This window comes from Cricetulus griseus, chromosome 4 (assembly GCF_003668045.3).
Source record: "Cricetulus griseus strain 17A/GY chromosome 4, alternate assembly CriGri-PICRH-1.0, whole genome shotgun sequence".
Classification (NCBI taxonomy): Eukaryota; Metazoa; Chordata; class Mammalia; order Rodentia; family Cricetidae; genus Cricetulus; species Cricetulus griseus.
The window spans coordinates 183876559-183901703 of NC_048597.1; the positions used below are offsets into that span (position 1 = coordinate 183876559).

Below are 25145 nucleotides of genomic sequence, written 5' to 3' on the forward strand. Positions count from 1 at the left end.
TACCAGATTTTGTTTTTACATAGTAGTTAAAATTTAAAATTACTTATACATAAGCCACATTTTTTTTCTGTAGAATCCCAAGGGATTGTTAGCTGCATCCTGACTTCAAAAACGTTTTGCATTGTATGTGCCCCACAGTTTTATATATGATAATGATGGCCAGACCTTTTTTAAAATTTTATACAATATATTCTGATTACTCGTGATAACCTCTCTTGGATTGTCAACTTAATACACCTGGGGAGGAGTCTCAATTGAAGAATTGCCACCATCAGATTGGCCTGTAGGACATTTTCTTGATTGCTAATTGATGTAGGATGGCCTAGCCCACAGTGGATGGTGCCATCCCTGGGTAGGTGTGCCTGGGCTGTATACAGAAGGCAGCTAGCCAGCCTGCTTGAGGGGTCATTTGCCTCGGGCTCCCAGAGCACTGGGATTGCAGGTGGTCAGCCACACCTGCTCTGCTTTTATGCGTGTTCTTCGTCCTCACACTGGTCTCTTGCAGTGTTTCAAAACCACCATGTATTTGCATTAACTTCAGAAGTAAATAGGTCACGTCCGTGTCTCTGAATTCTCAAAATATATCATCTTTAAAATGAGTTTATCAGGACTGGGGAGATGACTCGGTGCTCAAGAGCCCTTGCTGCTCTTCCAGAGGGCCTGAGCTCAGGGTCCAGCTCGCCACCCCCTGGGGATGCTCGAGGGAGGACACTCCCGTAGTACATCACAGTGAGAAGTCCGAGGGGGTTTTTGTTTTTGTTATTGTTGTTGTTGGTGTCCCTGGAGGCTTCAGCTAGGCTCCAGGCGGTGGAGATTAGCTACCCTTGGATGTAAACGGCTCCTGCGAGGGCGCAGCATCCGAACTTGGCGCCTTCTAGTTTGGTCCTATAGAAGGAGCGCTCCTGCCTGGCAACGAATATTCCCCGGGCTGATTGGATATTGTTCCAGCCAATGGGAAGCTGCTTTTCTCTCGGGCGGGCGGCGCGCTTTGGCGGTTGCCGGGACACAGCGTAAACACTGGAGCGCGCGGGGCTGTGCAGAGGCGGCAGCGGCGGCGGCGTCGGCTCGGGAAGACGCGTTTGCAGCTTAAGCTGGAGACTCACCCCGCCGGAGGAGATTTAAAATCAGCCACGATGGTGAGCAGATTGGAGGCCGGGGCGGGGATCGGGGACCTCCAAACTGCATGTTTATTTATTTACAGTCTAGGGCTCGCTACCTCTGAAATTTAATTCGAAGTGCGAAATCCGAGAGGTCTGTGAGAAACTTTGATTTGCTTTCTGTAAAATTCTGGGTTGTTTCCTGAGGTACGCATCAGGCTTTTCTGCACTTTTCCCCTCTCACCGAGATAGACACATCTTTAAACCTGCTTTTTTCGGGGGCAGCTCTCTAAGTGGTGGTAAAGCTGCAGCTGGAGGGCTTGACTTTCGCTCTCACTGGTACTGTTGAATTTTGAGTTAAATTACTTCAACTTTTCCTGCTTCGCCTACAAATTAGTATCCATTTAATCAGTACGCCATTGTGTTACCCTATCACATTTGGACTTTCATCTGGTATACTATGAATTTAGGAAGAGGGCCAAAGACCCTTCAGACTGTTTCCTATGTATACATCGTTTGTTATAGGGATTTTCATCTTTTGAAAAACGGGGTCATGGAATATTGAACTGTGTATTTGCTTTCCACCGCATTGTAGGCCACCAGGAGGAGAGCTATGAGCTTCAGTGAAAAGCACCAGAAGTTAGTAGACGAAAACTTCCGCAAATCGTTGCATGTCCAAGTCTTGAATAAGTTAGAGAGGCAAACCAAGAATCAGGTCGTGAAAAATCAAAACGATGAGAGGGTTGAACGAAAGAGATTCCTCAGAGTGCTACAGAATGAGCAGTTTGAGCTGGACATGGAAGAAGCCATCCAAAAAGTAAGTTTCAGTGTTTGTTGTTATATTTTCTTCTTTTGGAAAATTTGGAAGATGACTGCCAGTCCCAGAGTTGAGGAAATAGAGACAGCTGGGAACTAACTGAATCCTTCAGAGTACTGGTTATTTTTGCTGAAGAACTTGGTGTCGGTTGGTCACTTTTTATGCTTTATAGAATCCAATAACTGTACTTTCTACCTAGGATTGCTTTAATAATAAGCAAATGTGAAAACCTTTAGAGCAGCATGTGGCAAGAATAAGCCTTCTTGATAAATAAACATAAATATGAAATCCATAATTGTTGTCACAGTTTTGCTAATGTGAGTACAACTGTGTTGCTTTCTATAAATTTCTAATAAAATTAAGAATTCTGTTGTAAAAATTCCCAACATTAACGATGGCCATTATTAAGTGGTAGGAGATGAACCTGTATGAGGTATACGTTTATTTATATTTTGAAGTTTTTGAAGAATTCAGGCACAATGTGCAGGTGTTTACATCCTGATCTACTGGCTAATCAATCATGGGTATTTCTAAATATTTTTAGGAGATTGTAGTAGAGGGAACAGACAGGAAGTGACAGGAAGACTGTCCTCATAGTTTGTGATGTTTTGGAGACCGGCGTGCTGTGTGCCCAGTATTTTGAGGGAGGCTCGGGACATAGCAAAAGAAAGGCTTAAAGGTGCTGGCTTCCTTCTGTCCTGAGCGCCAGTGGCTTATACTACATCCTTTAGCTCTGAGCAGGCAAATGCTGGACATTGCATCTTTTCTGTTCTTATTTTGTCCTTAAGGAAAATCCCACTCTGTCTAGCAGCCATCAGTGTGCATCTCAGATGAAGCAGGGATATTTTCTTTCACACACTGTCTTAGGGTCATTCTCTCACTGGTAGATGGCTTTAAACAAATTTCTGCACTATGTCAAAATCTGCCTTTAGGGTTGTCTTCTTTTAATCAGGACCAGGCAGGGTTCATACAGCGCATACGGTTTTTTTTTATACCTAAACACACAAGTCTTCCTCCACCCCTTGTTAACTTCGAATTTCTAACCTAATGTAGATATCAGGTCTGTTGTCTTCTGGATGACTGTACATTTTATTTCTGTGTGGTTCCTTTGATGTGTGCCTACGGTAGAACATTATTTTAAGGTGTGTGACTTTTTTTTATGCTGCATTTGTTTAACTCTGTGAAGCTGTGTCAATGTGCCTGTCTAAAACACCTGGTGGTCCTAATAAAAGCTGAACAGCCAATCGCGAGGCAGGAGCAAGGATAGGCGGGGCTGGCAGGCAGAGAGAATAAATAGAAGGAAAAAAACAAGGAAAGGGGAAGCAGCCAGGAGCAACAAGAGAACAAGGGAAGGAGGCCGTCAGGGGCCAGGCACCCGGCCACCCAGCCAGACACAGAGTAAGAAGGAAAGAAAAGAAATGCAGGAATAGAGAAAGGTAAAAGCACTGAGGCCAAAGATAGATGGGATAATTTAAGAAAAGCTGGCAAGAAACAAGCCAAGCATCCTAACTAAGAATAATCCTCCATGAGTGATTTGGTTGGGAGCTGGGTGGTAGGCCCCGTAAAAAGACAAAAGAGTAAAACGTTACACAACATGTGCCTTTATCTTTTCTGTATTCTGTAAAGGAAGCTGTTCAGGAAGCCATGATTAGTTTGCAATTCAATTTATGCTGGGGAGAAAATAGTTCCTTTTTAATGAATTTGTTTTTTCGTTTATTGTGGTTATTTTGAAGTTTTCTTCTCTTGATTTTTTAGTTTCTCTTTTAAAAATATATCTTTATGGGGCTGGAGAGATAGCTCATCAGTTAAGAGCACCCAGGTTCATTTCTCAGTACCCATGTGGTAGACGGCTCATAACTGCCTGTAACTCCCATTCCAGGGGACATGACACCCTCTTCTGGTCCCATGAGTGCCAGGCATACACGTCGTGTACATACATACATGCAGGCATAACAGTGATACCCATAAAAACAAGTCCTTTTTAAAAATTCATTGAATATCTTAATGAAGTCAGGAGTCTTTATATTTGTATTTATTGTTTTTTATTTTTCCTGGCAGTATTGGGGATTGAACCTAGGGCCTCATGCATGCAAAGCAAGTACTCTACCACTAAGCTACAACCCAGCCTCTATTTGCTTTCTTATGGAAAATTGGAAAATTTTAAATTTCTTTGTGTATCTTCCTCTCCCACAACGTGTGGGTGTGGGTGTGTGGGTGTTTGTGTGTGCGCATGCGCGCACACACACACACACAGGTGGCTGGGGAGAGTGAGCAAGAGGGCTAAGGTATATGTGTTAAGATCAGAAGACCATTTACATTTCTTCTATCCTTTGGGTCCTGGGTATTGAACACAGGTCTTCAGTCTTGGCCACAAGCCCTTTTACCCACTGAGCCATTTTACCAACCCGTGTTATATCTTTTGATCCTTAGATTATCCTGTCTTTGGCCAGTGGGTGCTCTTTTATGTTGCTTCTGTGTTCTTTGTTCAAAGCACCTTTAATCTTTGATATCTTTATTACTTTCTGACAGAACAAAGTAGCTCACAATGGCTGATTTTATGTGTTGGTTGACTGGGCCCACAGCTGACCTTATTCTGGATGTTTTTAGATAAGAGTAACATTTAAATCAGTAGGTTGAGTAAGCAGTTTGCCCTGCCTTCAACTGATAGGTGAAGGCTTGACTAGAACGAAGAGGCAGTTAGTTGCCAGAACAGTTAATTCTTCCTCTAGCCACCTTCAAGCTAAGATATGTCTGGGCTTTGGAGCCTTTGATTTGTTTGTGTTTTTTGCCTTGGACTCTGATTGTCACATTGGCTCTTCCCCTGTCTTAAGTTCGCTGGTGTTAGCTTGAGTATGAAGTGTGTTATTTCATCTACTGGGTCTTAAACATAAGACTCAGAATAGAATGATATAACTGGCTCTTCGACTTGTCACTCACCCTCCAGCTGGTGGGGCTTGCTGGCTCTGTCATTGCTCCCTCTGAAGCAACCTGCCAGCACAGGGCTCATCCTGTAAATGTCTGAGCCACACCTGGAATTAGCCTTTGTGCCCAGGGGGGAGTGGTCGTTATTCCCAGATTATCATAACCTCTAGGAGTTTTTGAGCAGATATGGGAAATATGCATTTTATAGCTTTCTATTTTGAGGCAAGATTGTATTGACCAAAGAGTTCAAAAACTCTATAGAAAAATCATAAATTTCTCTCCTGGCTTCTTATGCCAGCGTCTTCAGAGAATGTGAAAAACAGTGAAACTATCATTGCAGAGAAATTAGCCTTCCCTACCCCATTTTATTGCTGAACTACAGGACTTACTCAGATGTACGGCTTTCTTGTTCTAGTCTAAAATCACAAGTTACTTGGCCTGGCCTGTCTCCTTGGTCTCCTCCAGTCTCTCTTGCTCTTCCAGCCTGTGAGAGTCCCTTGTGTGATGGTGTGAGGAGTGCAGTTCAGTGTGTAGCTTTCTGTAGTGTAAGACATTACTGCAGACTTAGCAGTTTGCGCCAACTCGAGTCTGCTCACACTGTCTGGGTCAGAAACACAGGAATGCTGGATCCCCTCCCAGCTGTCTCAGGTTGAATCAGGTGCTGCCTGGGATGCACTCTCACTGGGAATCAAGGCCCACTGAGAAGCTTAACTTATTGGGCGCATGGAGTTTGCTTCTCTCAATGCTTCTCCAGCTGCTTCTGGTCATAGTTAGTGCTCCTGACCAGGCTGGCCTCGTTCAGGGCACAGTCCCTTCTAATGAATCAAATCCAATGCCCTTTTCATTCATGGAATCAGGAGTTAGTGTCATTTAAGTGTTTTTGTGTGGGATCCTGTCTTCCTAAAGATTTTTTTCTATTTGTATTTTTATATGTATTTTTTTTTAATTTTTGTGGCTTATTTTCTTTTATTGCCAAGTAGTGTTCTGTAGTGTGAATGTACAACCGTATGCTTGATCCTTCACCTGATGAGGAATTTCCAATATTGGGTATTATGAATAAATTTGCTGTAAATATTTAAATGCAGTTTTTTTTTTGTTTTTGTTGTTTGTTGTTGTTGTTGTTGTTGTTTGAGATAGGATTTCTCTGTTAACAGTCCTGGCTGTCCTGGAACTCACTCTGTAGACCAAGATGGCCTCAAACTCACTGACATCCACCTGCCTCTGCCTCCCAAGTGCTGGGATTAAAGACTTGTAACACCACTGACCAGCCTAAATGCAGATTTTTAACTAAGTGTGCTTCCTTTTCCTGAGACAAGTACTTAAGAGTACAGTTGTTTTATTGTCAGTTTTATGACAGGCCACCAGGCTGGTTTCCAGACACTTGCCCAGAAATGTGTGCATGGTACAGTTTCTTACTAGTTGGTATCACTCTTTTTTTTTTAATGTGTGTGTTTTAAATGGACTTGCCAGTATTCAGACTGTGATTCCCAGTGTAATTTTAATTTGCTTTATAAAAGATTTGCTTCTATTATTGTTAATTATGTGTAGATGTGCTCATGGGAGTGCAGGTGCCCCCAGAAGACCAGAGACACTGCATCTCTCAGATCTGGGGGAACAGGTAGTGCTGAACCACAGGGTGTGGGTGGGCGCTGGGGACCAATCTCAGGTCCATCTCTCCAGTTCCTAAGCTGCATTTCTTGATGGTTATTGATGCTGAACCTTTTTCATGTGTTACCTTTGTTTTGTTGGCTACTTGCTTTTGAAACAGTCTTGAGATGTAGCCCTGGCTTGGAACTCAGCATGAGACTGAGCTATGCTTGGACGTTTGGTGCTTTCCTTGCTTGACCTCCGGCGTTCCAGGTCACAGGCGTGCACCACCGAGTGCTTCCTATCTCAGAGAGTAATGAAGCCTCCATATCTGCCGGACAGAAAACATAAGAGGAGACTGTTTGGGGAACTCCTGAGAGAGCAGCCAGAGTACACGGGAGGTACAATAGAATCATTTTATCAGTTTGACACAAGCCAGAGTATTTAGGAAGGGGGAAGCCCATCTGAGAAAGTACCTAGACTGGCCTGTGGGCAAGCCTATGCTTCATTTTCTTGATTGATCAGTATCACCCCTGGGCTGTTGGTCCTGGATTCTGTGAGAGGGCAGACTGAGCAAGCCATGGGGAGCAAGCCACTCAGAAGCATCCTTTCTTGTTCTCTGCATCAGCTCCTTCCTCCATGTCCCTGCCCATCATGGACTAGAATATGGAACCTTATGCTAAAATAAACCCTTTTTCCCAAGTTGCTTTTGGTCATATGTTTTATCACAGAAACAGAAACCCTAACTTAGACAGGCTGTAATGACTACGGATCATTGGCTTAGGGGATAAAAGGTGTGTGTGTCGTGGATGGTGGTGACCAATCTATAAACTAAAGGAACCCTGAGAAAGAAATTAGGTACAAGGTGTGGACCTTGTTTGGTTTTGAAAAGAGCATCTTTGAGATGGCTGGGAAATGACTGTGAACAAGACCTTAGACCACAGACCTCACTCAGGAAATGCTGCTAATGTGTGGTGGTGGTTATGAAAAAGAAAGTCTTGTCAGATAGATCCACATGGAGCTGTTTCCATGGTGGGTGGGCAGCAGTGGCCAAGCCTGTGTTTTGTTTTATTTTAAAGATGTGTTTATTTCTATGTGAATGTGTGTACCGTGTGCATGTCTGGTTCCAAGGAAATCAGAAGAGGGCACCAGAGCCTCTGGAATAGATGATGGGAACCACCACATGGGCGCTGGCAACCAAACCTGGGTCCAGTGAGTGCCCTCAACCCCTGAGCATCTCTCCATCCTGCCCCCCTCCCCAGGATTTGATTTAAAATATTGTGGTAGAGGGGCTGGAGAGATGGCTCAGAGGTTAAGAGTACCGATTGCTCTTCCAGAGATCCTGAGTTCAATTCCCAGTAACTACATGGTGGCTCACAAACATCCCTTATGAGATCTGGTGCCCTCTTCTGGTGTGCAGATATACATGGAAGCAGAATGTTGTATATATAATAAATAAATAAAATCTTAAAAAAAAATACTGTGGTAGAGATAACGAGAGAATAAGAAAAATTGAACAGAATGCAAAAGTAGAGAAAAATTGGAAAATGTCGGTAAATTTTGAAAAGAATAAATATGTAGGTATACTAATGTTCTTCACAATACTGGTAATATTTAATTTTTTTCTATGGTAAAGTATTTGAAATGTTAACTTGTCGTTGCTGTCAGGGCGGTTAGTTTGCTGTCGTAATGTGCACACAACTTGACAGAAGTCTGCACAGAGGCTGTAGGTGACTAACGCTGCACTTCTCCATTCAGGCCGCAGAGAACAAGATGTTGAAGGATCGACAGCTTGAGCAGGAAGAGAGACTTGCGAACGAACTGGCCAGACTAAAGCATGAAAGTCTGAAGGATGAAAAGATGAGGCAGCAAGTGAGAGAGAACAGGTGTCGTGGTTTCTGCTACTTGATTTGTAGTCTCCGTCACTGCGTATTGTCACCCTTAGCACCTGAAAGTGAGACTCTTTTATTTAGATCATTGCATTTACAGTTAATGTTTTCCTGGAAATACTGCATTAACTTAAAGATACTCATTTAAACTACATGTTGTGATGCTGGGTATTGAACCCAGGGCCTTACATGTGCTAGACAAGCACTCTGCCACTGAATCATAGCTTTGACCCACAGAAATGGTTAAGAAATTCATAAAAGTGTTAGTGTTGATAGGGAAAACTAAGTATTAGTCCCTTAGGTACTTTCCTTTCAGGATGATTTGTTTGTTTGCTTTTCCAGACAGGGTCTCTCTGTGTAGCAGTCCTGGCTGTCCTGGAACTCACTTTGTAGACAAGGCTGGCCTTGAACTCACAGAGATCCGCCTGCCTCTGCCTCGTGAGTGCTGGGATTAAAGGTGTGTGCCACCACTGCCCAGCCAGGATGAATTTTAAAATGATTTCTAATTACAAAAATCCTGACATGTGGAATCTAGAATACTTGGCTTTTGTTGTTGTTGTTTAAGACGGGGTTTCACTGCTCTGTCCTGGTTGTCCTGGAACTCCCTGTATAGCGCAGGCTGGCCTCAGACTCAGAGATCCACCTGCTTTTTTCTAGGCTCTAGGGCATGTGCCACCACTCCTCATCCTATAATACATTTCTTTTAAGACTGAATTACTTCAGTCAGCCATGCCTTCCTAACAGTCAAGACTTGGGGGCACCAGAACTTGAGATCCAATTTCCAGATAATTGCTAAGACTTTACGAAGACAACCAAAGATGGAGACTACTTCTCTAGGTTAGAATAAAATGTAGTTTAATACTAACCTGCAACCAAGCTTCAATCCACCTTGGATCATCTCAGATCCACAAGGTGGAAGGAAAGGACTCCCACAAGTTCAAATAAATAAACACACATGTAAAGGAAGATTAAATTAGAAAAGAGTAATCCCTCAAGTAGACAGCTTAAGGGCTCCCCTTCAAGTGTCCATTAAATGTGATGAGTTAACCGTGGACTTCAAATGATACCAGTTGCATACTTTGAGTAAATAAGAGTTCACCAAATTTTCTGTGAAGCTGAATTCTTATATTGTCTCCAAGTTTAAAGTTGTCTTCTCCCCACAGTATGGAGCTCAGAGAGTTGGAGCAGAAATTGCAAGCTGCTTACATGAATAAAGAGAGAGCTGCCCAGATTGCTGAGAAGGACGCCATCAAATATGAGCAAATGGTAAAGCTGCTTCACATCATTCTAGCTTTGTACTCAGGCAGATTCTGAGAGCAGCGCTTCTGTGAAGAATGCGCTCAGCCATGTTCCCCACACTGTCATGTTCCACCCTTGGTGATTTCCACCCAGCTGTGTTTGCCTGAACGCTGGAGCTCTCAGGACCAGATAGCTCCCACATTCACTGTGTTCTTACCGTGACAAGCTAGCACAGTACAGTGTCTGTATCCTAGAATGTGGCTGCTATGCTTTTCCACTTTTTATCTTTGAGTATTTCTAGCTTGGTAGTTTGATAAGCACTCTCTTTTCACCAGGCTCCTGTTTCCATCCCCCTTTCCCACTCTTGTTTTCTAAGGAAACCTTTTTTTCTGTTTTCATCCTTGTCTAACTCTTGAGGACAAGGTTGCTCCCAGAAGAGCAAGTTTCAGGAGATATTCCAGAAGCTGCGTCATGGGTATGAAAATGAGGTTTGCTGAGCTAACACACAAAACCAAGGTGCATGGCGTCACCTGAGCTCATTTTCACACAGGAGCCAGACAATTACATATGAAAGTATATGTTTATCATGTGGATTATGAATGCCAGCAAACATGTTTATGCACAAAGGATTATAGACATGATAACACAATATTTAAACCAGTGTGGTACAGCATAAGAACTCTTAAGAATGGTCACAGGCTACTCTAGAAGATTCTAGAACAGTGGTTCTCAACCTTCCGAATGCTGTGACCCTTTAATACAGTTCTTCATGTTATAGTGACTTCCCCAACCATAAAATTATTTCATTGCTACGATTCATAACTGTAATTTTGCTATTGTTATGAATCATAATGTAAATATTTGATATGCAAGATATCTGATGTGTGACCCTTGTGAAAGGGGTCGTGACCCACAGGTTGAAAACCTGTCTTCTAGAGCATGCTAACAGTGACAACCTAAGGAAAATGGGCAGACTTGTATATGAGATGTATAATTCTGTTTTTTTCATTGATAAAATAGAACATAATGTACAGTTTGAGTTGTTTGTAGTTTTGATTACTCTGATAGATGAGACAATCCATAGCCATTGTAGATGGTTGACTCCGAAATTGCTACTGTCTTCTAAATCAAAACTGACTCACAAAATTAGAGCCATACACTACTAGGACTTGACTAAATAAAGATCTATATACTTGTTAGGTTTATTATTTTTTTATGTGTATATGTGTTTGCTCGCTTGTCTACATGTACCATATGCATGCAGTGTCCATGGTGACCAGAAGAGGGCAGTGGTTGTGAGCTGCCTGGTGTGGGTACTGAGAATGGACTGCAGGCCCTGGGAAGAGCAGCAAGTGCTCTTACTGGACCCAGCGCCTCTCCAGCCCTAGTCAGTTTCCTTATCTGCAAAGTTAGAGCACTATGTTTCTTTTAAGTCTGTGGTAATCTATATACATTTTTGTTAGCATATACATTTTTTTTGTTATCTTATATATTCTAGAAGAAAATAATGAAGCATGAGCAAAGACAAGAGAGCTTGTGGTTAAGTCATAACCATAGGCATGCACGATGCCTGTCAGCTACTTTAGCAATGACTGCATTTGTCTTCCAATCTGCTCCCTCTTTCTCTTTGCTGCTAACCATCCCTGCATTTGGGATGTGGTCACACAAAGGGTGGTCTTAATCATTATTACTCCAATATTGGAAATGCTGAAAAAAAGTAGGGTCTTTAATTTACGTGAAGGCTGGTCTGTAATTCAGTGGGAGTGGCGCTGTGTGAATGAAAACGAGAGAGAACAGTCACAGTGATGTATGTGACCTTTTCGGTTGAAATCACTACACTAAGCCTCGATAAATAAAAGAGAAGGATGTGTGGCAGGAAGGAGCCTCAGCTTGAACTTGAGAGTTGTCCAGAGCCTGAAACAGCAGGTGGGCAGGAGGGGCGCTCAGCAGCGGCTTAGGAACTGACACTCTAGATCAATTTACAGAGGAAGCAATGGTTTGGTGGCTGAAGTAGTTACTTGTAAAGTAATTACAACTTTACTTTGTATTTTCTGAATGTGGACTTCATTATCCTTGCCTAAGAGCTTCTAGAAATATTAGGAACACCCCTTAGGGTCCGACTCATTGTTCACACCCTCCAGGCCACTCTAGCTTTTAACCTAATAGGTAAAAACTGTTCATATAACAGGTTTTCCAGTGTATAACTGTGTCTGTTTATAGTGCTGTAATAAATTGTGTTCACCCCTGAAAGTGGAAGGGTAAATTTCGTTTGAATGCTAGAGACGTGATGCTGAAATAGCCAGGGTCATGATGGAGGAACACGAGAGGGTAAAGAAGGAAGAGAGTGTCAAGCAGGACCGGCGGAACAAGGAGAAGGCCCAGTACCACCTGGACCTGGAAAAGCAGCTTGAAGAACAAGAGAGGAGAAAGCAGGAGGCATATGAGCAGCTGCTAAAAGAGAAACTCATGATTGATGAAATTGTCAGGAAGATCTATGAGGAAGACCAGCTGTAAGTATACCCCAGAGGTGCCTGGCCCAGTGTGCGTGTGCGGCCAGTCTGAGCTATTCCATTTGTTGAACAGCTCTTCCTCATCTTTGTCAGCCTGAATATTAATAGATAATCTGAAAAATAATAGGTGTGTAAGTGGTAAATGACCTAAACCTTTGTTTTTCTAAATCTTCTGTACATCTTCTACATCAGAATGTGTGTTGTCTGGTGACTTTCCTTGGCACACAGCTTAAGTGCAGAGTGCTGTATGGCTTCCGCAGACAAGCTGGCACCTCTCTGAAATAAGATGCTTTCCATGTCATTAGAAGAGAGACCTGGTAGTATTCATGGAAAGTCCACACTTGATACCCAGAAAGTGTGCTGCATTAGCGACTCTAAAGCAGTCTATTTATTTTTTGTTGTTCTATAAAACCATCATCCCATCACCCGCCCCCCCAACTGGAGTTTTCTTTTTGGCCAGGTCCCACAGCCACCTTTCAACCCCAAAATAAGCACACAAAGACTTATATTAATTATTAAACTGTTGGCCAATGGCTAGGGCCTCTTACTGGCTAGCTCTCTCTTAATTATTAACCCATTTCTATTAATTTAAGTGTCTCAAGCCCTTACCAGGTTTTGGCCTGGGAGGAATGACAAACTCATCGAATTGGCTTTGAGTATGTAAGTTTTACTTCACACTTATGCCAAAGCAAACAATCCTAAAAACCACAGACAATAGGCTCATAGCAGGGGGTACTTCTGCAGCAGCCTGCAGGTTCAGGCTGTCTACTTCTGTTCCTCTGAATTCAGAGTCCCCTGTCCCATCCCCCCCCTTCCACCCTCCAACCCCCCTAGAGTCATCCAGCACTCAGCTTGATGGACTGGTTGTTTCAGGCTAGGGGAGGAGAGCTCCAGGACATAGAGTCGTGGTACACTCTAAAGTTCCCAGTTCTGAGCTGGTCCTTTAATAGTTTGCTAAATCTTGCTAATCACACTTTGCCACACACCACACATTCTCACTCTTATCTACAATGGCTGCATAATGGGCCTATACTCCCTTTCTTTTAATCTTTCTTCAGCCAGGCCTTTGCCTGCCTGGTTGTAAGCTTTTGTCTTAATCTCCCTCCAGCCAGGCCTTTGCCTGCCTGGTTATAAACTCCTTACACTAAGTATTTCCATGTGATCTTATCTTAACTGGAGAAGGATCTGGACCTGTTGATCCTTCCTTGGCTACATGGTATCTCTCCCAGGTCTCTCTCTGCTTACCCAAAATTCTCATCTCCTAGTCCTGCCTGTCTTCCTGCCTCTATTGGCCAAACTATTTTATTCATCAACCAATAAGAGAAACATATATATGTGTAAAAGAACATCTCCCATCACCCCCCAATTGCTTTTTAGGGAAAGACAGCAAAAATTAGAAAAAATGAATGCAACTCAGAAGTATATTGAAGCGTTCCAGAGGGAGCAAGAACTCTGGAGACAAAAGAAACGTGAGGAGATGGAGGAAGAGAACAGGAAAATCATAGAGTTTATGAACATACAGCAGCAAAGAGAAGAGGAGCGGGTGGCCAGAGTTCAAGAGAGTGAAGAGAAGAGGGCCCAGCGTCAGAATCTGGTATGAAAATAACTACTTTTTAAAGAGTGTTTGAACTTGAGAAACAGTTGCCGATTGGGGTGTTCTAAACATGTTTTCTTAACAGCTGATCCAGAAGTTGGAAGAAAGGCTGAGGAAGCAGGAGGACCTGGAGCAAGTTCGACAGGAGCTGTACCAGGAAGAACAAGCTGAGATGCTGAAACTGAAACTGAAAGTAAGTCTGAGAACCGGAAGAGTGGTTAGGGAAGACAGCATAGTTAGAACTGGCCACATCAGTGATTGCATTGTTTGTAAACGGCATAAAAACTGCAGTTAAAAGACTTAAAATTTCAACCTTGACAAAGTAGTAGAGCATCCTAAAGAGCATGATGCTGTTCACAGTCCACACAGCTTAAATGAGTGTAAACGGAAGGAAGACACAATACAGCTGAAAAGCAAACTGCAGTGTGTATGTTAATATGAGACAGAGTTAACTTTGGGGCAGGGAAGTTTTTAATTAAAATAAATTCATCCAGATATATGTGATAATCCTAAGGTATGTGAATTTTAGCAGACAGCTTCATGATACATGAGACAAAACTGACAGGCGTGAAAGGGTAAGTAGAAATATCTACAACCAGAGTAGGAGATCTCAGTGTTCCTTTGTCATTAATACGCCTGAGTCCCCAGAAACAGAGCACACTGCCGAAGGATAGGGTGGTCCTGCTGATGCAGCTGACATCAGAGAAGACTCCTCCCAACAAACTACAGCTCTGAGGACACAGAGCAAACCTTGTACAATCACAAGATCTTGAGTCGCAGCAAATCTGTTTTCTCACTACAGTGAAGAATCAGTAATGAGAACAACTGTATAGGAATGAGGCCATGTATTTCTAGATAAGCAACAAGCAAAGGAAAGATACTTCAAACTGCAAGATAATTTTTAAAATGTTGCAAAGTGTGGGATATAGCAGAGGTTAGTGGAAAATATCATCTTTAAGTCTTAGAAGGGAATAGGTACAAACCATTGATCTTGTGTTTACACATGCATTTATATACAAATGCCCATAGCAGGATTTCTGACAGCTGAAACTTGAACATAGCCTGCGTGTCTTTAGCCAATGGGTATATAAACAAGATACTGTATGTGAGCTGTTAGTTATATTAAAGAGTACCCAAGAATGTTCTGTGACTGCATGGCACAAGCAGAACTTCATGAGGTCTGGAAATTCATTCATGTTGTTGCTTTGTCCTTTGGGTACAGCTGTGAGCCGCATTTTTAAGAGCTTAGATTAGCCATGCTGGCAGCTTCTCTACAGTGAGGGAAGAGTTGTGGCAGCAGCAAGCAGACCTCTCTATCCATCTCTCACCAACTGGACAGTTAGTGATAAGTGACCGCTCCCCTGTCCTTCCCGGGGAAGGTCCTGAGAGGACAGCCTCCATGCTCACAGTGTGACCATTTTCCTGGCATGCCCTGTGTTGCTTTTCTTCTTTGTTCCTACAGTGTTTCTCACTGTTTCCTGTGTCTGTCTTTGTAAGACAACACCTACACACATGTCCTTGTTTGATGTTATGATTACAGCAGAGGGCCTAGAGAATCTGCAAAGTTACTGGGGTCAGAGACTGTACAGTAAATGATTTTTTGTTGTTGTTGGTTTTGTTTTCTATGTGTAGCCCTGGACTCGCTTGTAGACCAGGCTGGCCTCAAACTCAGAGACCCACCTGCCTCTGCCTCCCAAGTGCTGAGATTAAAGTTGTGTGCCACCACCACCCAACTGTGTACAGCAAATGATTTGAAGGTTTCAAGACCGTGTAACAAGTTTTAGAACACAGGAAAGGACAGGAAGTTTGGCAGTTCATACTGATAACTAGCACAGTCCTCATTGCAGATCTAGCAGAGAGAGTGGACGTTTTCACAGTAGAACATTACTGTGGCCAAATATTCCACCCCCCTTTTTTTTTTCTTTCTTTTTCTTCACTGTTGAATTAAATCAAATTTTTGCATTGGTAGTACATTCCCAGGACTGACAAGTGTGTGTGTGTGTGTGTGTATTAGATTTAGTACTATATAGAACACATTACTGTGTGCAGAGGGATGTGATAAACTCAAGAGGCATTCCAGACTAAATATCACAAACTAAACTGTCTTCTCCAAGCCTTTAATGTCTGTGTAATACGTGGTAAGTGCAAAATATTCAGTATAAAGCATCATGTGCCTAGAACCTTAAAGAAAAATATGTCTTTGAGGGGCTGTGTTATTTTCAGAAGGGAATGATTTAGTTGTATCACATTAAGTGTAAGTAAGCAGTAGCTCCGGTGGAAAGGGATCCTGACAGTCAGGAGCCAAGGAGTACCACAGGTAGCAAATTTAGAGCCAGCTCCAGGGAAAGGTTTCCCAGTGTAACAACTCTGTCCCGGGCTTCCCCAGCTAAGTTGTTACAGTTCTGCTCAGGACCCCTGGAGTGTAAGTAACAACTCTGCTCTCTAGGGGAAGGTTTCCCCACTGAAAGTGGTGAAGTTGTGCTTCTCTGCACTCTGCTGCTCTCCTGAGAAATTTGTTACTTCTCTGCTCCACTCCACTCTGGCAAAAGGTCTCACCCAAACCTCATTCAAGAGATTTATTTATTTATTTATTTTTGGTTTTTTGAGACAGGGTTTCTCTGTGGCTTTGGAGGCTGTCCTGGAACTAGTTCTTGTAGACCAGGCTGGTCTCAAACTCAAAGAGATCTGCCTGCCTCTGCCTCTTGAGTGCTGGGATTAAAGGCGTGCACCACCAACACCCACTCAAGACCACTACCACCTGCTCAAAAGATTTATTGGGAGAGAGGAATCCCGGAGAGTGGCTGCCTCTGTCATGGTGGAAAAAGACAGCAGCAAACTCAACAAGCACAGGGCTTCTTAGGGGCAGTTTTTCCAGGGAGAAGATTTTCAGGGTGGGAATTGGTCAGATTTCAAACCCTGAGCTTCCCCAAACTCAGAGATTGGCTGGATTTCATGCTCAGAAATTGGTTGGTTTTTGTACTAAGTTAACTGGTCAGGGGCAGAATGTGTTTCTTTGGCTCTGGTTTCAGGGCCAAAGTGGGTTTTGTTTTGTTTTTTTTTCCCACTGGCTCTGGTTTTGGGGCCAGGGTGTTTCTTTGACTCTGGCCCTTTTACCTTACATAGAGTGTGGGACAGAACAGACGTTAAGGGTTTTAGCTGACTAGAGTGAGCGTACCCACATTGGCTGCCTAGAGTTTGTGCTGGGACTGGGCAAGAATGATTAGGTTAGAAAAGGTGAGTTAAAATTTGTGCCGGTTCTAGTTGAATAGAGAGATGATAGAACAAGAAGAGCAAGATGTGTGTAGTAGAATTTAGGTGCTAGCACTATGAATGATTACTATAAAATTTTTGCTTTTTTATATATGAAAAATTTCACGTGCTTAGAAAATAAAAGCTTACAGGAAACGAAGTTAGTTGTGTCCAGTAAGTTTCTATTTCTCTAATTTCATTGCTAGATGAGTGGTTTGTTTGTTTGTTTTTCCAGCTTTGGAGGTTTGTTTTGTTTTTTTGAGAATGAAAGGAGGGTTAGAATACTAAAGTGGGAACATGCAGCTTTGGTTTCACAAAGGGAAGAGGTTGGAAACTGGAAACCTTTCAGTGGTGCTTTCACAGAAGATCCTCCCAGAGCAGTTAATTCTGAGCTTAGAAACAAGACTGGATATAGCCTAAAAGCCTGCCATAGAATCAAATGCTCAGAGCACTTGCTGCTCTCAGAGGACCCAAGGACTGGTAACTCCAGTTCCAGGGTACCCTAATCCTCCTCTCTGACCTCAGTGGGCTTCCTGCATACACATGTGCATTTGCACGTGCACACAAACACATGCATATAAGTAAAAGTAAATTGTTAAAGGGAACATACATTTGATTCAAATAGTCTTAAGTGGGGCAGTGTTGTCGTCAAAAGGCTTAATGCTGTTTGTGTGATTTTATATTACAATGCAAATCAAACCCAAATCTGTCCTTCTCATCTGTCCTCTTGTTTCCTGAGACAGCATCTCACTAGCCCAGGCTGCCTTCAAGCCTCTGATCCTCCTGCTTCTGCCCCCAGTGCTGAGATTGCCCTCTCGTGAATGTGCAAGGAAATGCTTACCTCTCCCTTCATTGCTGTGCAGGAAGAAGTGGAGCAGAAACTGCAGAGGCAGAGGGAGATGAAGCAAGACTTGGAAGACCAAATAGCACTGAAGGAAATAATTCTACAGGCTACAAAAGAGGAGGAAGAGACCTTTAAGAAAGCCATGCTGGCTAAGTTTGCAGAAGACGACCGGATAGAGCTCATGAATGCCCAGAAACAACGGATGAAACAGCTGGAGCACAAACGGGCTGTGGAGAAGCTCATCGAGGAGCGGCGCAGCCAGTTCCTTGCAGACAAAGTAGGGAAAGCTCTTCCGTTCATCAGTAAACACTCACTGGGAGCCTCTGTGCGCTTGCGTGTGCACACGTGTGTCTCAGTGTGCATGTGAAGAGCAGAGGGAAGCCTCACAGTGGTCCTCTCCTTTAGTTTGTTTGAGGCAGGGTCTCTGATGTTCCACTGCAGATGTCCTAGTAGCTAGCCAGCCTGTAGCTTCTGGTGATTCTTTTTATTGTTGTCTCCATTTTAGTAGAACCTGGAATTACACCCATCTGACTTCACCTGGGTTTTGGTGATATGAACTCAGGTCCTCATGCTTGTGTGGCAAGCACTTTATCCACTGAGGCTTTCTGTGTCATACAGTGTTGGGTATTTGTTTACTGATCCTATGGTCTATAAGTTTATGGAATGATCATTTATTAAGGCATACAGGATCTGGTTATTCAGACTTTTATGTGCTGGTGTTGAGAGCCAACATCTGTGTGATCTATGAATTTACACTCTTGGTTGAGAAAAATATAAAAGTAAATAGCATATTTCATGAGTGATGATAAAGGTATGAAGGTGTTATATATAGCAGAGAGGAATTACACATTATTGTGTATTATGATGGATTTTTTTTCCCCCCAAGAGAAGTCACTAAAGAATTAGGAAAATTGCATATTAAGATTCAAGATGATCTAGAAAGATGATTCAAGGGGCAGCACTGAGAGTAGATGTAAAGGGGGGTACTGGAGCCAGGGAGACCAGTGAGCAGTGCGCTGAGTCTCAGAAAGGGTGGCATATGTAAATACAAGGAGCTCCTCAGATGCCAAACTCGCAGATCTGATGACACTGGGGACCAGTTAAATCTGGAGTGGTGAGGACTTAAGGTGACTACTGATTACAGATGTAGTCACTTCCCTCCCCAGTGAGAAGGCCATGTCCTAAAGATTATGTAGAGGGAAAAGTAGATTTTGAAGGAATATGTGTTTGTTCACATTGATTTTTATGACCAAAATAATCGGTTAGTTGTTAGAAATGTAGATTTAGAAGTTGGAGAGGGGACCAGCTTGTAAGTCTGACATTCTGACTTAAATATTTATGTTCCATTGACAAAACTGAAAGAATACGTGGATGGTGTGTGTCCCTGAACAGTCATGTGTGAATGCTTTAAGAAGATGAAGAACTCTAAATGTGGCAAGCACAGCCCTCTAGGCATTAGTCAGTACTGTAAGTAATAGAAATGGTAGTCCTGACTTATAAACAGCAGCAGTAAGAGGTGACAGAAAGAATTTCAATATATTTTGTTAAGTAAATGAAACTGTGTGGTATCTTCCCCCCTGTATGTAGGGTAGAGGGAGGAAGAAATCAAAATAATGGAAAGGTTTCAAGTATGACACTCAATGGACATGTGTACAGTTAGCTACACTTTAGAGCAGAGCTTAGGTTGTTTTTGTTTGTTTGTCTGGGAAGTGCTCACCTGGAATTAAGTAGCACAAAGAGAAAAGAGATTTATGTGAGATGTTGATGTAAAAAGAGAAAGCATCAGGGGACTTAGGATAGACTCTTGGAGAACACTGTAGTTTAAGATGAGGAGGAAGGAAAAACCAAAAAACACATTCAAAAAGCTAAAAAACTGTAAATGGTATAGTCACAGAAAACGAAGAGGCCAGCGGGTCTCCTGCTCCCTGACATTCCTGCTTTGTCTCCTTATAACTGGTCAGTCTGCCGATTGGTGGTTTTATAAGTCTCATTTCTTTTCACAGTTAAGCCTCGGGTGGACTCTTCATCAGATAAAAGCCTCCATTGCTTAGGCTTGGTGTAAATCAGTCTTGGCCTGAATCTAGTCTGTAGGGGAGATAATAATCTATAAAGTGCAATTTGCTTGATGCAGGGTAAATATTTATAAATGTTGAGTTAATGAAGGTAGTAACTGTTAGCACAGTAATTAAGAAGGCAGAAAAGGAAAAGGCTTTGGAATTGCCTCTAAGGCTTTGCATTCTCTCTTGTAAAAGGGTAGGACCAGTGATGGACTGGCCTGTCTAGGGCTTTTACAGAGCTGGTCAGAACACTCATAGATAACCCAGCAAGACATGTAGACACGGAAATCACTAAAGTGCCCAGTGACACACATACACAACTTATGTTTTAGGATTTAATGGTAAACCTTCCCGGTATGAAGAAGTCAGCTTAGCTCTGTGTTGTAAGAAATGACAACAGTTTTGTTTTGGCCCACGGGCAGATGTGGATGTCTTAGCAACAGAACTTAATAATTCATGACACTGTATAGCCCTAAAAGCACTAAACTGCCCATTTATATTTTAGAGAGAGGCCTAAGTAGGTGTCTACAATCCTGTCTACCTCTAAGAATGTTTGTGGTTTAGACAAAAATCCTAAAAAAAGCCTCAAGGTGTTTCTTACCACCAATCTATTCAGACCTTGTCCCACACTTTTTTGGTTTTTCGAGACAGGGTTTCTCTGTGGCTTTGGAGGCTGTCCAGGAACTAGCTCTTGTAGACCAGGCTGGTCTAGAACTCACAGAGATCTGCCTGCCTCTGTCTCCCAAGTGCTGGGATTAAAGGCGTGTGCCACCAACGCCCGGCTTGTCCCACACTTTTCTAAGCCATATACACTGACTTACTGTAAAGTATGTGACATAAGGATGAATACTTAGACGGGAAATCCTGTGCTGTGCCCAAATCAGAGCGGTTATGTCACCTGACAAAAGTGCAGTAAATGGGACTGAGTTCTTAGATAGCTCTGTGTGTCCCTCTGTGGGCCTGAGACTATGCAGACAACATCACATCTGCAGTGTACTGCATTGTAGGCTCAGAGTATTCTCAGAATTCATAATTCTCAAGAAGGGTGATAGAGCTCCTTTGCGGGGACTCTGACCTCTGCAGGGTTCTGCATACCTGCATCTGGGAAAATGGATCCTCAGATAAGCCGGCTCTGTTTGATGCATTAGGAATTTTTTGTTTGTTTACACTGTAAACTCTATTGGGTATCTTAGGTACCTGGTATATGGTGGGAACTCCATAAATGTTTACTGGATTTATTAGGAAATTGCTCCTTTGAATACATTATCTTCTTGATACTGAAAATTTTCTTAAAAATACATACTTGCCTCTTATAACTTCCTGTCATAAGGTCTAGGATTGTAGCTCAGGCCATAGAGTGCTTGCCAAGCAGGTGAAGGGCCCTGGGTTCAAACCCCGGTTCTACTAAACGAAGAAAAACAAAATGTGGGTGGGGCATAACTGGTTCTTAAAAGGTTAGAGAAGTACAAATATGTCGTTCTGTCCTAAACAGAAACAGAGGAGGCGTGGATTAAGGGGTGGGAATAGAGAAGGGTGTAGGGTTAGAGACTGGGGGAGGGGGGGAGAAACTGTGGCCAGGATGTAAAATAAATAAGAAAAACAAAAATAAAATAATATCTTTGTATTAAAAAATACAGGTATGTATATTTATATATGTAAAAGGCATACACTATTGTCTTCTAAACTTACAATTAACCCATCAGGCTTATCATCTAGTTTACTGCAAGAACAGTTTGATTTGTAAACTTTGTAAGAGACTAATGTATTTGGTGGCAGTTAAGACACTTGTGTTTCATTCCCAGCAACGTGAGCTAGAGGAACTGCAGCTACAGCAAAGACAGCAGGGCTGCATCAATAAGATTATTGAAGAAGAAAGGCTGAAACTCCTCAAAGAGCATGCTACAAAATTACTAGGCTATCTCCCCAAAGTAAGTGAGGCTTACTTGAGTGTGTGGTCTTCATGATGTATAACAATAGAGAGAGAAACTGGCATAACTCTAGGATGTTCAGGGCTGGGGTGGGGGTGTGTAACTCATGTGCTTCCATGCTATTCTGAAGAAGCAGTGAGATCCTGGCAGGCATTGACGCTCACAGTCCTTTTTAGACACCTATCGTAAAAGTGGTCTTGGAACATTATTAGCTATCTGAGCCAGAGATGTTGAACTTCTATTTTTATTTGTTATTTACTTACTTGCTTACTTTTTGAGACAAGGTCTAGGCCAGCCTGGCCCAGAACTCCCTACGTAGCTGATGATGACCTTGAACTGTTGGTCCTCCTGCTGCTTCCTCCCGAGGGCTGGGACGATAGGCTTGTGCTACTTTGCCAAGCTTATGAGGTGCTGGGGAATCTAGCCCAGAGCCTTGAACACACTAAGCAAGGGCTTTATGCAGTAAGCTACATCCCCAGTCCCTGAGCTGACTTTTGAGGCTCTTTGCTCTCCTTGTTGCATGAGAAATCTAAAAACAAACTACCCTAGAGCAACTATGTAAGGGCAAACACTGAAGATGATGATAAACACAAAAGCCTTGCCATTGATGATACGTGCTTGATCTGAGAGGAGTCTGATCTGTAGGAGACTCTGTTGTAGGGAGGTATTAGGCAGCCTCCACTTTTGAGAGGAGTTCTGAGAAGCAGTGGGTTTTCATGTGTATCTGAGACACATAGTGACTGCTAATGAGCTTCTAGTCTATATAAACACGGAGATTCATAAAGCCATAGTCCTTCAAATATACAAGTCCTATTGTTTGAGGTCTTTATTGACTATGCAGAATCAGGTGTGTGTTTTGTATTCAGTCCCTAACCAGAGAGGAGAGGTTGTCCCTGGCCACAGGGTCTTACACTCTAATCAGTTAGGTAGATTTAATACAAAATGATAGACCGATGCTAAAATCCACCATGACTGCTTTACTTAATAAAGCAGACTATGAATGTTAAGATAGCTTTTGAATTTCATCATTTTAGTGAGGTAGTACTTCCGTAGGGCAGACAGGGCCTATTAGAGTTAAACTCAGTGTCCCCAAATGAGCTAGGCACTGAGGCCTATCCTTGCATCATCTAGCCCAGGCCAGCCTTCTCACCCTTACCACCCCTCCCCATATACTATGCAGATATGGTCCAGAGACACTAAGCTCCATTCCTTCCAGGCAGGGTTAGGGTTATAGTTGCAGGTAGATCACTCATGCTCTTTCTACTCTGAAGGTGACAAATCAGGAAATGAGGGCAGATGAAGAACATTCCGTATATACTTGAAGTCTTGGGAAGTTAAGTTTCACTAGCCTGTTGGCTGGATTCATTATCTTGGCTAGGTTTATTAGCTTTGTGTCCACACATGTTAGCCCTAAGAGCATTCAGTGAAATGCTCTCATGCTCAAAAGTAACCAACAAAATGCTCTTTTTTTGTAGGGAGTGTTTAAAAGAGAGGATGATGTTGACATGCTTGGTGAAGATTTTAGGAAAGCCTATCAGAAAAAGGAGTGAAGTCGGTGAAGAGAAGTGATCAGCACCAGCAGCTGGAAACCTGAACTTTCCAGACACCACCACCAGATGGCAGTGTAACTGTTGCTTTACAGTTGGTGACAGCAGGTCCCCAGTGTCTGTCTGCATGTTCTAAAATATCCTATTTCACCATTTATAAATAGTTAGACAAGAATTAAACACATCAGTACTTTAACTGCAGAACTAGTCACTTTTATTCCCTGTGCATTCGATGATACTGTGGTGTAACCAGATTCCATAGAACTACCTGGGCAAAACAGATGCTAAGTACTCAATGTTTCCAGTATTGTTCAGAGATGTTTCTGTATATTATTCATCCTTTTGACAGTGCATATATCTCCTCAATACACTGCTTTTTAAAATTTACATATTCCTGGTAATCATTATGATGACGAGAAACCCCCATCCGGGCTGTTTGCTGCGGTGTGTGTGTGTGTGTGTGTGTGTGTGTGTGTGTGTGTGTGTGTGTGTGTGTGTGTGTACTCCTTTACATTCTCACCGCTAGCCTGCATTGGTTCCTCTTCCTCTGTGTCGTCTCAAACATTTGTTATCCTCTGTTTTTTCAAAGGTTTATTTCATGTGTATGGGGATTTGTCTGCATGTTTGTATGTATATCACACGTGTGCAGTGCTTGAGGAGGCCAGAAGAGGGTGTCAGAATTCCTGGGGTTGGAGTTAGAGACAGTTGTGAGCTGCCATGTGGGCATAGAGGAACTTCAAGAACAGCCAGTGCTCAGACTGCTGAGCCATCCCTCCAGCTCCTGTCTCATGTGTACGTGTGTGAGAGAGATTATATATGTAATATATATACAATCGCACACATATATGTCTATATGATAGCGGTTTTACTTTGGCTGAGGTGTTTGCTCATTGTAGTTTTACTGTTTGTTAAACATTGCTCTCATGGAAATAATGTCTCACCTACTGCTCCCCTTTGTTAGTGCCTCGAATTTAACTGGGGATTTGCCTATTGCTCTTATTCTCAAGGCCACTTTGGTGACATGTGAACTACAGAATTATTTTTTCTATTTCTGAAGAATGCTCTGGGTGTTTTCACAGGGACTGCAATGAATCTACAGACCTCTCTGGGGAGCACATATTAAGACACTAGCTGTTTGTCTCTGGTTTCCTTCATCAATATTTTATAGTATTCAATATAGACATCTTCAATTTCATTGGTTAAATTCAGTCTTAAGTGTTTTTATTAGACACTACAGATGGGATTACTGTAAATTTTTTACACACTTGGCCATCTGTGTATGAAAATACATCTCTGTATTTCCTTTGTGTGCTATGCTAGGGACTGAACCTGGGGTCTCATGTGTGCTCTGTATGTGCTCTGCCACCAAGCTAGCTTGAGCCTGTGATTTTTGCTACTATTGCTACCAAGTTGTGTTGGTTTTGTATCTTGCAACTTTACTCAGTTGATTTGATCTGAAAGATTTTGGTAACAGACAGCTTTCTTTCTTTTTTTTTTTTTTTTTTTGAGACAGGGCTTTTTTTGGAGCCTATCCTGGCACACTCTCTGTAGACCAGGCTCGCCTTGTTGGGATTAAAGGTGTGTGCACCACCACTGCTTGGCCCCCCTTTTTGTTTTAATGGATTTATTTTACCTGTGTTTGCAGGCATGTGTATACTACATGTATGCAATGCTCAAAAAGGCCAGAAGAGGACATTGTATCCACAGGAACTGGAGTTACATATGGTTGTGAGCGACCACATGGTGTTAGAAAGCAAACCTGAGTCCTCTGCCCTTAACTGTTGTGATTCCAGGTCTTGCAGGTGTGGCCAAACTGGCAAGGGGTCAGGGTAGCTGTGAATGTAGCCCAACACAAACACGGGAGA

General features: G+C 42.6%; 2 protein-coding genes across 4 annotated transcripts in view; one reads left to right on the forward strand and one right to left on the reverse strand.

The window, feature by feature from the left end:
* Nucleotides 1-968: 968 nt before the first annotated feature.
* Mns1 (meiosis specific nuclear structural 1) lies at nt 969-23667 on the forward strand. 2 transcript variants are annotated; one of them, XM_027411188.2, is made up of 10 exons: nt 969-1136; nt 1693-1914; nt 8182-8309; nt 9476-9578; nt 11832-12061; nt 13439-13655; nt 13741-13848; nt 17768-18025; nt 21608-21733; nt 23209-23667. In XM_027411188.2, the coding sequence occupies exons 1-10, from the start codon at nt 1134-1136 to the stop codon at nt 23281-23283; spliced, it is 1470 nt and encodes a 489-aa protein (XP_027266989.1). In that variant the 5' UTR covers nt 969-1133; the 3' UTR covers nt 23284-23667. The 2 variants fall into 2 exon arrangements, with proteins under 2 accessions (XP_027266989.1, XP_027266990.1); XM_027411189.2 differs by lacking the exons at nt 969-1136; nt 1693-1914 and adding an exon at nt 3239-3350.
* Nucleotides 6316-25145, reverse strand: part of Tex9 (testis expressed 9) — a 54285-nt gene continuing 35455 nt past the window's right edge. For both annotated transcript variants that reach the window (XM_035443799.1, XM_027411190.2), the window contains one exon: nt 6316-6754. In XM_035443799.1, the coding sequence (XP_035299690.1) occupies nt 6725-6754 (30 nt within the window). In that variant the 3' untranslated portion in view covers nt 6316-6724. The remainder of the gene's footprint in view (nt 6755-25145) is intronic.